Genomic DNA, 16558 nt, shown 5'->3' on the forward strand with positions numbered 1-16558 from the left:
GGGCGCGGCTGGCAGCGCTGCTGGCGCTGCTGGCGCTCGGGGCCGGGGGCCCCGCGGCGGCCGCGGAGCGCGGGGACACGTTCTCGGCGCTCACCAGCGTGGCGCGCGCCCTGGCGCCCGAGCGCCGGCTGCTGGCGACCCTGAGGCGCTACCTGCGCGGCGAGGAGGCGCGGCTGCGCGACCTGACCAGGTGAGGGCTGCGAGCGGCCCGCGGGCGCCGCGGGGACGAGCGGAGGCCCCGGCCCCAGGCCAGACCAGCTGCCCCGTGCGGGGACCCTGAGGCGCGCGGAGGGGGGTGCGGGGCAGGGGCTTCTGTGTCGCACCGTGGGAGGGCTCTCCCTCACACCTTCTGCCTGTCTGTCTACCTCTGTCTGTCTGTCTCTCTCGTCCAAGTCGGTCCCCTGGCGGTTCTAGAATCTAGCTGGATCTCACGAATGCTGTAACGAGCTGTGAGTGACCCCGGGGCTCCTCGTCAAGTTTCCGCAGACACGGAGCAGTGCGATGACCCTTACAGCTCTCATTTCGTTCCCACAGGTGAAAAAGCTCGCTGAGTGTAAGTAGTAGCTGAGAGGTTGTATGTGGGTGAAAATGTCTGACTCCAAGAAAACAGTGAAAAGCCATTTCACGCTAGGCAATGCTGAAGATAATGTGCATAAACGCACAGCCAACAGCAGCAAAGTCTTGCTAAACACTGGGAGGTGAACTGTTAGAAAATGTGGCGCTAATCGGTGTCCAGGATGAAAAAGGAATGCTTGACTGTGATACCACATGCTTTGCGCCTTCTTTGCTTCGGGCACTGAGAAGCCAAAGGGATATAAGAAGCAGTTGCTTCCACATAAATCTATTCGGTCTACAGTCTGTCTAGACAGAGCACAAGCAGATTGTTTGATTTCTAGCTTTAACTTTAAATTTCAAATTAATCCCCATGCCAGCACCGGAACCCTCCCTGCTCCACTCACTCAAATGTTTATAAGAAATGGTCATTAAGGACAGTCAGTTTCGTAAGAGTTGGCTTAATCCTGCAGTCTGCTCTTCAAATGGCCATTGGTGGTAACTGAGGATTCATGCCAATAAGCGTTTGTGCGACTTGCATTATCCAAATTGGTTTGTTAACAGCAACAACTACAAAATCCAGGTCATCCTTACACTGAGAAAAAGATTCCATAAACATGAGACACGTTTAGGAGAAGCTAAGAAAAGAGACCTGTCTACACTACAAAGAAGAGGAGAAGGAGGAGGGTAATGCAGGGGAAAGGTGTGTGGGGACACTGTGAGTATGAGTAGAAGGATCAGTTTGGGAGTGTGAGGGAGATCTTGTCCCAGCTTTGTCACCAGTGGAAGTCTCACAGAAACTTCATTTCTCACACAGTGCCTTCAAATAGGTATTCCACCCTTAGCAAGTAAGAAATCATTCAGTACGTAAGAAAACTAAGATCTAGTAGATTACTCAGTTTTAATAAAAGATGACAGACCTATGGCTAGGACATAGTTGTTTTGATTAATTTCCAGTGTCCATTCTATCCCTTCTCGCGTTACCTGAAATGTCAGGACCCAAACAGCCCCACAAGTACTTTGGCTTTTGTCAGCGGCCAGAGTACCCCGTGGCTCTAGATTCAGGAGCTCAGCAGGCCTCTGTCTGAATTCTTGACTCTGACCTTGTAACATTTTTGAGCTTTAGTTTCCTAATCAGTACAATGACTTTTTTTTTTTTAAAGGTAACACTTACTCCCATAGTGTTCTTGAAGTGAATGAGTCCCAATTAATTATCAGTGTACTTAGCCTGTAGTAAGCTGCTGAAAAAAAAGTTATCTCTTTATGTCTATGTAAGACTGGCTGATCAAATATGATCCCAGCACTGGGGAGGTAAGGCAGGAAGACATCTGTGAGTTAGACAAAACAACACCAAACTGCTTACGGATGAAACTACTGACCCTGTCAGCAGCAAGCACTAGTTGGGATGCTAACGGATTAAAAAAGGAATTTTTTAAAAATCCTAATTTTTTTTCTCAGATGACTATGAACATTTAATCTCATCAAGCTCAATCTGATGTGGTAGCGGCTACAATCCTGTTCCCAAGTCATGCTCAAAAGCCCAAGTGGAATGTTTGCTTTTAAAGTGAGAATTTGGGCAGTTTCGGCTCATTTTTCTATAGTCTTAACCTGGTGGTTTTATATAAGTTGAAATGTTATTTCTAGTGATCTTGGTTTACATTCTTTGAATTTCTAACTGAGGAAAGGAAGTGGCTTTGGCTGCTGAAGCTATTACTACCTGCTGGCGGAGAGGATGTGTGCTGGTTAGAGTCCCCATCAACACGTGCTAGCAGAGCACACAGGCTGCAGGCGCGCGTGCACATCTCTAGTTTATTTTGTTGCCGCAAAGAGTGAAAGAGTGGAATTATTTCTGAGCTCAGAATGAAGCATTCAGAAGGTCTCAGAAGAATGATGACAAAGCCCATTTCTCAATGCCAAAGGAGAAACATTGCATTGACATAGCTCATGTATTGTGGTTGAGGAACCTACCGAGGAAGCTTATTGCAGGGATTGGGTTGCAAATTTTATGTGCAGATTCTTGAAGGAAAGGATCTGATTTTCCAGTCTCAGCAGCATTTGTTAAAGCAAAAAGCCATTTAGGAAAGCCTGAGGTTTGCCTTTAGCGTCCCATAACTCAGTCTCTGGAAAGGAGCTGTTTGTTCAGAGGCTGGGCACGCAGCCAAATTTTGCATTCCTAGCCAGCCTCAGATATCAGTCTATAGATTCCCCCCCCACTTCTTTCCTGTGTGAAAGAAAAAAAAAAGTCATATTTGACCACTGTATTGCTTGATGTGCTGCAGTAAAGAACAAACCCCCGGTCTAAAGCAAATCAGAATGCGAAGTGGGGTGCGAGGAAGGCCAGGGTATAGACAGTGCTTTTGGTGTGATGATTAACTTGGAGTAATAGTCACCCCTGCGCCTCACCCCTTTCTCTTTGTGCCTCTGTTTTCTTGGCTTCCTACTAAACATTTGTCCTTGCACTAGTAAGGAGTCTGTTTATTCCGTTGTGGAAAGTGTCGGAAAGAAGTAGAGTGGAAAATGAAGAGACCCAAAGAGTTTTCTAGAGTAGTTTTCACCTCACAGAGTAGAAGGTTGGTTGGTGGCTGGGTCCAAATTAGTCTCAGGGCTCCTCCCAGCTCCTCCCTGTCCAGCTGTCCTGCAAAATCACTCTGAGCTCAGCCTCAATTGTTCCTGGACACTTTACTTTTTAAGCTGGGCTTGGCTGGGGCCCATGCTCGTACATTTTTTTTCTGTCTAGCAGCTCACTAAGCGGTTCCATATGGAGCCGAAGCAGGAACTGACGGGCAGTAAGTGTTCCCTCCACCCTGGAGGCTGGTTCGGATTTGAAACCCAGAGGAACAGCTTACAAGCAGCCTGTCTTTGGGGTTGGAGATACCATGAGACTTGCCAGGCTTCTGTGTCCAGCTTGGGTCACCCCGGCTCAGATTCTTCTTCCTTAGCTTATGTTGAGCATTTGACTTCTTGGAAGCCTGGGAGCCAGTCATTGTCGATTTCAGGCTTCCTTCTCAGTTGAGAGCCTTACTCTTCGGAAATCCTCAGATTACACTGCATCTAGGTACTGAAATTCCCCGGCCCTACCCTGTCACTCCCTCCATTCTTCTTATCATTTCTTCTCACCATTCCATCTACAAAGTCCCTAACTTCCCCCAGAAGACTCAGTGTCTCATGAGCTCTTGTACACATTCATATATTCTACTTCCATTTGTTGTTGTTATGTTGATTTTGAGATTGTTTTTTTGGATAAGGCGATATCCATAAATATCTAAGTGCTTGAGTAGTGGTTCTCAACCTTCCTCATATTGTGGCGACCCCTCCCAACCATAGAATTATTTTTGTTGCAACTTCATAACTATAATTTTACTACTGTTATGAATCATAATGTGAATATCTGTGTTTTCTGATGGTCTTAGGTGATTCCTGTGAAAGGGTCATTCAACCCCTAAAGTGACTGCGACCCACAGGTTGAGAACCATTGTCTTAGTGGCTAAGCGGCATCCGTAACCTTCCCTGGTCAACAGGATCAATACATTTCAGTAATGTGAATTCCATCATTGTGTTAGACGTGGGGTAGCCACAGTATAGCAGGAAAGGAAGCAACATGCTTTGCCTGAGTGAAGACTGTGGAACACCCAGGAAGAAGTTAATCAGTAAGATGATCACCCCAGGTCGCACCACTTCCAGCCTTTCCTGCCAGTGCCACCCCGCTGGGAGAATGGAAGTGAGTGGGCCGTCTCACTCTCTGCTCCTGCTGTCGTTACCATACTCTACTGATGCCTAGACTGCTCCCTTGAATCCCTCCCATTCTCTTCCCTAGGGTCACTGTGACGGCTTAAATTCTTCTTGCCTCGTCTTGACACACTGAAGAGACTTCCTCCTTGGTCTTTCTGCTTTAGTTGCTTCCATTTCTGAATCTTCTTTCTCCACCCTGTCACAGATTCATTCATATAAACAGGTTCTAACAATGTCACTCTCACTTGCCCTGGCCAAATTAAGCACCCCTGTTCTTTTCAGGGTCTTGTTGTTCAGCCTAGTGCTGCGTCTGCAGCATAATTGTGTCTTGCTCATACACTGAACTGTAAGTCACTAGGACCAATCTCATTGTCTTATTCAAGGTTTGGCTTCTAGATTCTAGAAGAATACAGTTCATTTACTATTTCATAGAGACATGCATTGTTACAGTCCTGTAACTTGGGAGGCTAAGTCAAGCAGATCACAAGTTCAAGGCCTGCATGGGCTACCAAGTGAGTTCACCGTCATCCTGGGCAAATTAGGGAGGCCCTGTCTCAAAATTAAAAGAAAGCTAATGATGTAACACAGAGGTAAAGTGTTTGGCTCATGCACAGAATTCTAGGTTTAAATCCTTAGGATCACACATATATACACAAAAGAGTATTGAACTTAGATACTATGGTGATCTGAATGAGAATAGCCCTCATAGGTTCATAGATGTGAATACTCTGTCTTCTGTTAGTGGAGATATTTGGAAAGGAGTAGCCTCTGTTTGAGGACGTGAGTCCTTGGGGGTAGGCTTTGAGGTTTCAAAAATCTCTCACTATCCCCAGTGTGCTTCTGCCCCATGCTTGTGGATCAAGATGTAAACTCTCAGCTGTTCTTGTGCCATGCCATGGCTTCACCATCATGGACTCTAACCCTCTGAAACCATAAGCCCAATTAAACACTTTGTTTAATAAGTTGCCTGGGTCATGATGTTTTGTCACAAGAATAGAAAAATAACTAAGACAGGTAGAAAGTGATGATAACAAGGTCCTTTTGGCCCATGAACTTTTTGTTGTTGTTACTGTTGTTTTTCAAGACAGGGATTCTCTATGTAGGCCTATCTCTCCTGGAACTTACTCTGTAGAACAGGCTGGCCATGAACTCAGAGATCCTCCTGCCTCTGCCTCCTGAGTGCTGGGATTAAAGGTGTGCCCCATTGCCATCCCCCTTGGTCCATGAACTTAATGTGCAGTGGGCCCCGTCTTTCCTTCGTATCCCAGTGCCCAGCATGGAGTTGGACATCTAGAAAGTAATGATTCTATATTAATTGAATAATATGTCAAGCTTTTGCATCTTTGTACACATTGGTTCCTGTTAACTCAAAACCCACTCTTCCTCTCTCCCCTTCTTTGTTCATTTGCATGGGAACCATGGCAAATTAACTAACCTATAAGCCAGGCTTCTGAATGGCTTGGTTTCAGTGCTGGCTTTGCTCTATACTAACAGTTTAGCCTCATTTTGGTTTCCTCCACTGCAAATAGGACAAAATAAAATCTACAATGAATGGGCTGAAGAGATGGCTCCATGATTAACAGCACTAGCTGCTTTCCAGAGGGTCCAGGTTTGGTTCCCAACACCCACGTGGCCCACAAGCATGGGTAACTCCAGTTCTGAAGAATCCAGGGCCCTTTTCTGGCCTCCGCCAGCACTGCACATATGTGGTAGATAGACACATAAGCACCCATGTACATAACACATACATATACAAACACCCATATACATACACATACACATATACCCATATACATAAAATAAATAAAATAAATCTATTTTTAAATTCTACATTAAGGGTTGTTGGTGCAGCAACTTTTTTTTTAACTCTACGTCCTGATCATAGCCCCCTCCCTTCTCTCCTCCCAGTCTCACTCTCCCTTCCTTTTCTCCCTATCCCCCTCCCCTACTCCTCAGAAAAGGGGAGCCCCCTGCCTCTACCAACCTACCCTAGCACATCAAGTCCCTTCAAGAAGAGTGTACCCTCTTCTACTGAGACTGGGCAAGGCAGCCCCAGTGATTGAAAAGCAGGCAACAGAGCCCATGTCAGAGATGGCTCCTGCTCTCCTTACTAGAGAATTCACATTAAGACTAAGCTGCCATTGGTTACATTTGTGTCAGGGGGCCTTTGTCCAGTCCATGCATGGTCCTTCGTTGGTGCTTCAGTCTCTGTATGCCTCCTTGGCCCCAGGTAAGTTGACTCTGTTGGACTTCTTGTGGAGTTCTTGTCCCCCTCAAGTCCTTCTATCCTTCTCCCAACTCTACCACAAGGCTTTTCCCGCACTCTGCCTAATGTTTGGCTGTGAGTCTCAGCATCTGTTTCAACTTGCTGCTTGGTGGGACCTCTCAGAGCACAGCTATGCTAGGCTTCCATTTGCAAGCCTAGCAGAGTATAGTTAGTAGTGTCAGGGGTTAGCTCTCTCCCATGGGGTGGGTCTCAGGTTGGGCCAGGCATTGCTCGACCCTTTCCTCAATCGCTGCTATATCTTTCTCCCTGCACCTCTTGGAGGCAGGGTAAATTTTGGGTCAAGGTTTTTTGTGAGTGGGTTGGTGTTCCCCTCCCTCCAATAGAAGTCCTGTCTGGCTAGAAAGTGGTCTCTCCAGTCTCCATGACCCCTACTACTAGGAGTCTTAGCTAGAGTCACCCCCATATTCTCCAGGAGCCTACCCTGTCAAAGGTCTCCAGCTTGTCTCAGAGATGGCCCTGCCCTTGATTTCTCTTCTCTCTCCAAGCCCTCTGGCCTCCCAGGCTCCCACCTTCTCCCACCCCCCACCCTACCCTCACCCCCACTCTTCCCACATCTGATCCCCATCCTCATTTCCCTCTCCACTCCCTCTCCTATCCTTTCCCTCTCTTCATCCACTTGTCGTGGATGTCTTTCCAGTGTCTATTCTATTTCCTTTTTTGAGTGAGATTCAAGCATCTTCTCTTAGGCCCTCCTTGGCCTCTTTGGATCTGTGAATTGTATGGTTATCCTGTACTATATAGTTAAAATACACTTATAAGTGAGTGCATGCCATGTATGTTTTTCTGGGTGTCAGTTACCTCACTCAGAATGATATTTTTTAGTTCCATCCATTTACCTGCAAATTTCATGATTTCTTTATTTTTAATAGCTGAGTAGTATTTCATTGTGGAAATGTACCACATTTTCTTTATCCATTCTTCAGTTGAGGGACATCTGGGTTGTTTCCAGTTTCTGGCTATTACAAATAAAGCTGCTATGAACATAGTTGAGCAAATGTCCTTGTTGTATGGTGGAACATCTTTTGGGTTTATGCCCAGGAGTGGTATAGCTGGGTCTTGAGGTAGCACTATTCCCAATTTTCTGAGAAAGCACCAGATTGATTTCCAAAGTGGTTGTACAAGTTTGCACTCCCACCAGCAATGGAGGGATGTTCCCCTTTCTCCACATCTTCTCCAGCATGTGCTGTCACTTGAGTTTTTGATCTTAGCCTTTCTGATGTGTTTTGATCTTAGCCTTTCAGAGTCATTTTTATTTGCATTTCCCTGATGACTAAGGATGTTGAGCATTTCTTTAAGTGCTTTTTGGCCATTCAAGATTCCTCTGTTGAGAATTCTCTGTTTAGCCCTGTACCCAGTTTTTAAAAATTGGATTATTTGGTTTGTTGGTGTTTAATTTCTTGAGTTCTTTATATGGATAATAGCCCTCTGTTAGATGTAGGGTTAGTGAAGATCTTTCCCAACTGTGTAACAACTCTAAGGGAGTGATACAGTCAAAGTACTCAGTAGAATGCCCAGTACATGTTAAGGGTACAGTAGGTACCAGCCATCAAAATATAGAAGCAGATCCTTCAGGAAGCAGAGCAGGTGCCACCTCTTCTAATTACGATAGTATTGTGTGTTCAGTGCTCTCTTAGCAAACAGTGACTATCGTTTGTTCCGGAATGCTTCTGAGAAGAACTTAGTGTTGTAAACCCTTTGAGCTGGAGGGTGATTACCTTTGTATCTCTAACCTCTAGCATGGCGCTAGACATGCTGACTCACTCGGTGAACAAATGAATGGACCCCCGTTGACATGTTAGTTAGAGTTTTCATGCTCTTTATGCTTCCCTACCTTTTCTTTTAAGCTGGGCTATTCACATGAATTTCAAGAGGTTCAGCACTTTAATTTCCACATCACTACCCCCTGCTTAAAGAGGTAAGGTCCACAGGCAGGTCCCACTGTACCCAGCTCTTAATCTTAGCCGTTCACATCATGCCAGCCTTCCTCGGCTATAGCAGTTGTGTTTAGAGGTGAGATAACTCTTTCTCATTTCTTTCAGATTCTATGACAAGGTTCTTTCTTTGCACGAGGACTTGAAAATCCCTATAGTGAACCCTCTACTTGCCTTCACACTCATCAAGCGTCTGCAGTCTGACTGGAGGAATGTGGTGCATAGTCTGGAGGCCACTGAGAACATCCGAGGTAATGAGGAGGGTTGTGAAATATGGGAGAAGCATCTAGCTCCTGATTCAGTGGTAAGGAGGGAGATTCCAGTGAGTTACAATTAGGATTAGCAGTAGATAGGAATTACTTGAACTCCTAAGCCCCTTTTGAGTCTATAGAGTTGGTTTCCTTGCTAATAGGTTTATAATTTTAGATTACAAAATGCCTTCACATCTGTTACTTCACTTGATCTCTACCACAGTCAAGTGAAGAAGTATATATCCACCCATTTAAATGTGTGATTTTATGTATTCGTTTATCTGCAGAAAGCCGTGGCCTGCTAGTAGTTTCTATTTCAGGTTTTTAAGCTTGAAAATGAGAATAATGTAATGTGATCTGTAACAAATCACTTTCCTAATTTATCTTACCTTGCACTAGAGGAAGTTTGTTAGTTTGGGGAAGTTAAGAAAAAGAGTTGCCTTTTGCTAAAGAGCAAGACTTCTAGAGACATATATATGTAGGGTAGGACAATATGACAAAGTTGTGCATCTTATTTCTTCTTACCTATTCCTGCAAGTATTTTGAATGTCCTTTACCCAGGATTCCACTCTGGAATGAAGAGATGGCTCAGTGGTTAAGAGCACTTGCTGCTCTCTTCCAGGAGGACCCAACTCAGATACCAGTGCCCACATCCCAGCAGTTCACAACTTCCTTTAACTCCAGCTCCAGCGTATCCCATGTGCTACTCTTGAGGTCACCTGCGGGCAGGCGCGCGCACACACACACATACACACACACACACACACACACACACGCACACACCTTTAACAAAAGGAATCCACTGCATGTCAGGAACTGAGCCAGCTGCTGGGGCCACTTCGAACAGGTAAATGCCCATCACCTATGTTGGGAGGCTGGGTCACAGTCTTACTACTTTTACAGCTCTGAAGGATGGTTATGAGAAGGTAGAGCAAGACCTTCCTGTCTTCGAGGACCTCGAGGGAGCAGCAAGGGCCCTGATGCGGCTGCAGGATGTATACATGCTCAACGTGAAGGGCCTGGCCCAAGGCGTCTTCCGGAGGGTCACGGGCTCCTCCACCACCGACCTCTACAGCCCCAGGCAGCTCTTCTCCCTCACGGCGGATGACTGCTTCCAAGTCGGCAAGGTGACGTGCAAAGAGAAGCAACTGCTCAGTGCTCGTTTCTTATGGATGAACGGTGTCTCAACACTATGCGTCCCCTACGCTTGCGGTAAACGTTGGCAGCTGATATTGTCCCTGTTCTCAGAGGGGGAAACCGAGGTTCAGATAGGGTAGATCACTAGGAGTGCGTAACACAAAACATCAGAACCAAATTTGAACCCCATCTTTTAGCTCTAAACCCTATGCTCCTGCCATGGGAAAATGAAGTCATCTTATTCTTAGGACACTCGAGAATGAATAGCTTTTCTATCCCCCCCAGGATATTGTGTATATCCCAGGCTGGTGTGAAACTTGACAGGCTCTTGCTGCCTCTACCTCTACAGTGCTGGGATTACACCATACCCAGTTTCCGCAGTGCTGGGAAGCAAACCTCGGGTCTCATGCGTGCTAACGAACTACTTAACCAACTGAGCTACATCCTTTACATACAAAAGGATTTAACTGAATATGCCAGGCTGGTAGACACAAACTAGGCCAAGAATTAAACTCTATATACCCTGCCAGTGTATGAACCAGTGAGAGGGGAACAAAGGGAAGGGTTAAAATGGGTTCCAGATGGTGATGTGAAGGTAAGATCACAGAAGGAGCCTCCTGAGCGGCTCTGGGATCCTTTGCAATGTTCTCTAAGTACTTTGAAACATGGAGTTAAGTTAGTGCAAAACAACCACTAGACCTCAGGAACCTCCAATGGGTATATTTAGATGATTTTTACTCATATTGAGGTTTTTTATAATATACTCTTTGCCTACCCTTACCTTCAAAAGGCATACGGTAAATTATTGTTCATATTTTTCCTTTTGAAGAGACTTATTGCAGGAAGGTGTAGTTTTTTCCTTACCCTGCCCACCCAATGTTCGTTAGCAGGTTTACAGTGCGCTTCATGGGTCCTAGTTCCAAGACTGGGCAATCAGTCTCCCAAATGTATGCAAAGCAAGCCTCTATGCTTCTTGCTTCTCTCTCTGCAGTCTTGAGCAGAATCAGAGTCCTGTAATGCACATGGCTAGTTCAAGTGGCTGGGTGCACAGCAGAAGTAAAAGGTTGTTAATGAAGCCTCTTGGCCGTGTATTGAAAACTATAAGCCATATACTGAAAATTTAGTAAGCCAACTTCCTGACAATGTTGCTGGAAATCTTTATTTATTTCTGTACTTATTTGAAAGACAACACATTTCAAATGTGAGGCAGTACATGAAACAATATGAAAAGGAGATCGATCTATCTGTCTGTCTCTCTCTCTGTCTATCTGTTTATCTTATATATTAAAAAGCAATTATATCTATAAATGAAGTGAAATACATTTTCAAGTTTGGCTATATTTAATTACAAGTCTTTCCTTCTTACTCTTACTACCTTACTGCCAGCCAGGTCACCAGTGTCGTCTGCCTCGCAGGGGGTTGTTTTCTTCACTCTGGAGTTTATACTATAGAATGCACTTATGCCGTTGTATATATTAGTAACTCATTTTAAAAACATTTACTTGCGTTATGTGTGTGAGTGCTTTGCTCACGTGCGTGCGCACCACGTGCAAGCCTAGTGCTTTCAGAAGGCAGAAGAGGGCATCAGATCCCCTAGAACTGGCGAGGTGGACAGTCGGGGACCTCCATGCGAGTAATGGGAATTGAACTCAGGTCCGCAGCAGGAGCAGCTCGTGCTCTAACTGCTGAGGCATCTCTAGCCCAGTAGTTCGTTCATGTTGTTCTGTTATGTGACCATTCGACAGACAGCTTAGACTCCTGTTGATACACGCCCAGACTGCTTCCGGTCTGAGCAACTCTGAGGAAGGGCTGCTCTTAGCATTGTAATTGTGTCCTGTGGCTGTTTGTCTTCATTGCTCGCTTTTCTTTCTGTCTCACTCTGTAGCCCGGGCTGGCCTCAGCCTCCCACACCCTCCACAGCTTAAGCATCTGCTAATGTGCTCACTGTGGAAGTTTTCAGATAAATTTTTGTTTCTACCATCTGGAATTTAATGTTTTTCTTTGAAAACGTATAACCTTGTACTTTGTGTTTTTTATTTAACATGTCTAAATATTTGTGTTTGAAAGCATCCCAGTCATGTCCATCTACCATATTGCTAGGTCTTGAAATTCCCCATGAAAATAGCAGATAAATAATTCGGACTTGAGTGCAGCGCCCTAGCATGTATGAAACTTTGAGCTCAATCTCCAACATCACATACATACACATACAACACATGTATACATACCACACATATACACTGCCTCTCCACATGCATACACGCCACACATTACACATACACCACACACGCGTACTACATACATACTCCATGCACATACTACACACATACACACCACACGCACACACATCACACACATACTAAGTACATACACACTGCGCAAAACATACATATATATTACACACAGCATATTCTACATATACATACCACACACATACAAAACTTACACACCAAACATACATACATGTACACCACACATACTACATACACAGCCTGTACACGTACAAACACCATACATACCCATATATGTACCACACACATATTAATACACACGCCACATACATTCATATAAATAAATATATACATATATACATATATACCACACACGTATACATACACACAACACACAGTTAACTTTACAGGAAAAGTTTAGGTTGTCATCATCATCATCATCACTCAGTTCAACCTTTTTAACAATTAAGAAATGTGTGAAGGGCCAGCGACAGCACCACAGGCTGACGGCAAACCTGCTATGGGAGCTGCTCTGTTATTCCGGCTGTAGACTAGCAACATCTCTAGGTCTCGCCCTGACTGGCAGTTACACCTCAGTAAGGTCATTTTGTAAGATTTGCTCCAGCCCAATGACTTTATAGTTCCATGCTGCTTCAATACTGACTTCCAGGAAAGTGTCCCCGAAGGTCTGGTATTCTACTTAACTGTAAGCTGGGAGGAGACAGGAGCTGTGTCTGGTACAGGCTACCATGCTGCCTGGCATTCCAACATTTAATCAGCACTGACCTGCTCAGTCACCACAGCATTCCCGCTGTCTACAGTCATTACAGTTTTGAATGCGTTGTGCTGTAGCGATGGTTTGTTCACAGGCCCTCGTTGATTCAGTACTGTAAGGACAAGAAGCACCACATGCATAATAATCGAAAGTATTGAATCAATTACTTGTGTTCTGTCCTCACAGAGCTATCTGCAGTATCCTCCTAAGAACACACTCAAGGCTGCAGTAGGCTAGTGCCCCCTCTTCATGCTCACCTCTCTGTTTTCTTCATGCTAGGCCCCAGTGACTCATGTGAGCAGAATGTTCATTCTGCCATTCTCTCATCTTAAAAGGCACTTCATCACAACTTCTGCTCACTGAAATCCTCCTTCTTCGAGAAAGGTCTTTCTCGGATGCCACCAGTAAACCTGCTGAGACCCCAAGTCTCTTCCCTTCTCCATGCTCCATAGTGCCCAGCACCATTCTGCCCCATGCTGTATATACTCAAGTTCATCTCTCTTGTCTCCTAGATCATAAATTCCTCAAATGCAGAACCCTGTCTTTTCTCCATGAGTAAATGACTCATACTATTGTTAGATAGTAGTAAACTGAATTAAAATGAATTTGAGAGTAGCTAGCCTCTGGAGTCCAAATGCCTCCTACTCTGAATAATCAGATAATTTCCTTTTTTTCTGTCTGTGGGCTAACGCTGCAGCTGTGGCTTGTGTTTCCGGTAGGTAGCCTATGACATGGGGGATTACTACCATGCCATTCCGTGGCTGGAGGAAGCTGTCAGTCTCTTCCGAAGATCTTACGGAGAGTGGAAGACGGAGGATGAGGCCAGTCTGGAAGACGCCCTGGATTATTTGGCCTTCGCCTGTTTCCAGGTAGAGGAGTGATGAAGCTCATTTTTATCAGTCAGCACACTGTTGGACATCATCTGTTTAATCTTCCTGGAGGCGGGGGGAAAATGTAAGGTTGTTATTTTATTATCATCATAGACTGAATGTAAGGAGATCAAGCTTCCAAAAACCATTCTTAACCTTCCAGGAAGCTCACTGAGGTGGCCCTAGGACACACATCTGAATCTAAGTCTGGCATGCTAAGCAACGCATGGACCACTTTACAGTCTTCTCCTCTCCTAACACAGCCTCTCTCCTACCTGCTACTGCAGCAGCCACATAGGTATTTGACGGGACTTCAGTCAATGGAGAGCACTCACTGCGCTCCCGGTAACTCATGGCTCAGCCCCGATAACATCAGAGCACTGCTGTGACGTGAGTCGTTTGACTATCCTCTCCCACATGATACCGAGTCCAGCTGTAGTGTGGCCATCGGTGGCTACCGAGGTGACATCTTCATTCCACTGTAGCAGCCTGAAGGCTCCCTGCAGCTCTCGTCTTTCCCAGTTACTGCTGATCTGCTGCCTGCTGCGTCACACTTGGACATCCCTTGCCCAAAATATAATAGTTTCCATCTTCCTGTATGACTAACCTCATTTCTCACCAATTATATAGTCTTCAAGAAAAGGCTGGAAAAAAAACCATCACCGGGCAGGTTCTGTGGAGTTTCCAAAGTTAATAACCTTCAATAATAAACCAGGCCGTTCCCTGCAATTATTTTTTGGCAGGTTTTGGGAACTGAATCCAGGGTGTGGTAGGCAAGTGCTCTACCACAGAGCCATACCCCAGCCCCAGGCATGCATCAAACCCACAAGTTGCTGAGAAAACAGATTCATCTTCAGAGCAGTTAGTAGTCTGCTCTGCCCATGGCCCTTCTTGGTACTGGCTCTTAGCTATACACCTGTGTGCTCCTGCTACCGCTCCTGGGCAGATGCTATATATCGAAATGACTAACTGTGAGCAAAGGGCAAGAAGCGGTCGAGTTTTAGTAGTGGAAGAAAACAGAACCAGCATGAAAAGACTCAGAGAAAGCAGACAAAGCAGTTCACCCCCAAGGCGGGATTACAAATACAGTGCCCAGTGATTTGTCTTATTTCCCTGCAAGTCTGGTGACAGGCTTCTCCTCCCTCCTCTTCTCCTCTCTATGCCACACCCAATTTGTCTGATGAAATTCTCTTCACCTGAGAGGCTCACTTAAGTGTCGCCTATGTTGTGAAGTCATTCGTACCTCTCCTCTCTCCCCACCTTGCCCTGTGGACTCTCAGAGAACATTTCATCCTACTTCAAATTTGCAAAAGCAACAAAGCACGGAAGACTTCATCTTATAAATGAATTGCACCTCCCACTTCTTCCCAGTAAATCTGATCGGTGTTTCTCTACTATAAGCCTTTGATTACCGTATAAAATGTTTTTAATTAAAAAATTAGTAAGAATTAAATCAGTCATTAAGCTATAGACTGTGGAGTCACACAAGCCAAGTTGAAATTCTGTGGAAACTTGAGCCACTGACTTTATTTCCATGAGCCTCAATTTCCTTACCTGTAAAGGTAAAAGAGGTGCTTATTTACAAAGCTACGACTTTAAGTTAGTATCTGGCAAGTACAGAATGCTCTTGGGCTATTTAACCATTTCTCTGTTAAATATAGAACAGAATGATTCACAATAATAAATAATGAAAAACAATCTGTATTTCCAGTAGCAGTGTGTTGTTGGTCATCTGTAATGTTTCTGGGTGGAACAAAATGTAGCCATTGAAGCAATTTCTATGAAAACTATGCAAAGATAATGCAAAATTAGAAGGAAACAATAGTCATATGAGAAATTTTATTGTAACTACATAAAACTACATAAAAACTTCAAAAGAGCTTGAACAGCTAGGTTTCAATGGAGTGATTTTTAAAATCGTATCCCCCATATATTTTACACTGTGATTATTAATTGCTTTTGTCACGAAAATGAAACGTTAGTACACTAAAATTTCAAGGAATTCCAATTCTATACATTCTGGTCAGCTAGTCATCATTCTGTAGCACCCAGAGGCAGCCTCAAGTCTCCCTTGGACCTAGGTCTTTCAACCGTGATGAGGCCAAGGCTGAATGGCTGCGAACAGCTAATTCCCACACCCAGGCAATGTTCAGCTTAGTTTTTCTTTTGCTTCCTTCCACTAATTGTCTAGTCTGTAGGAATTACTAAGTGTGAAGAATAAGAGTAAACTATACTTTCAGTAGATTTTCTCTCTCAATCTCACCTCCTCCTCTTGTTCCTTTTTTTTTTTTTTTTTCTTTTGGTGGCACTGTGGATCACATTCAGGCCACGTACCAGGTGAGCACTTCACCACTGAGCTATGCACCAAGCCTAATCAAACTTGTCCCGATTTCTCTCTCTCTGTCTGTTTGCTGGTCAGGGTAATAATAACGTATTTGTTAACAAGGAGACTTGATTTATAGAAGGGCTGAAAACAAAAACAATCCTCTGCATTTCTAGCCCACTGCTTTTTTTCCAAAGAACCTTATTATCTACTGTGGTTTTTAAAACTATTAAGTGATTTGGTGGGAGAAAATACTCTTATTTCGGTTGACATTTTCTTTCTTTTCTTAACAAGGCAGGAAATGTCTCATGTGCCCTGAACCTTTCCCGAGAGTTCCTTCTCTACAGTAAGTGATGCTAAGACATAAGTTAACCCATCTCACTTTGGCCCCTGGCCTTGCAAGTGAAGTATAGTTTGTGTATAGATTGTGTGTGTGTGTGTGTGTGTGTGTGTGTGTGTGTGTGTGTGTGTGT

At 44.6% G+C, this 16558-nt stretch overlaps 1 protein-coding gene across 1 annotated transcript in view; it reads left to right on the forward strand.

Annotated features, from left to right (window-relative positions):
• Positions 1-2: 2 nt before the first annotated feature.
• Positions 3-16558, forward strand: part of P4ha3 (prolyl 4-hydroxylase subunit alpha 3) — a gene marked incomplete at its 5' end in the record, with an annotated part of 37560 nt that continues 21004 nt past the window's right edge. The window contains 5 exons of the mRNA XM_055623677.1: positions 3-190; positions 8608-8750; positions 9654-9877; positions 13613-13762; positions 16380-16431. Of these exons, the coding sequence (XP_055479652.1) occupies positions 3-190; positions 8608-8750; positions 9654-9877; positions 13613-13762; positions 16380-16431 (757 nt within the window). The remainder of the gene's footprint in view (positions 191-8607; positions 8751-9653; positions 9878-13612; positions 13763-16379; positions 16432-16558) is intronic.

Source organism: Psammomys obesus, unplaced genomic scaffold, assembly GCF_907164565.1.
Source record: "Psammomys obesus unplaced genomic scaffold, mPsaObe1.curated_primary_1811, whole genome shotgun sequence".
Classification (NCBI taxonomy): Eukaryota; Metazoa; Chordata; class Mammalia; order Rodentia; family Muridae; genus Psammomys; species Psammomys obesus.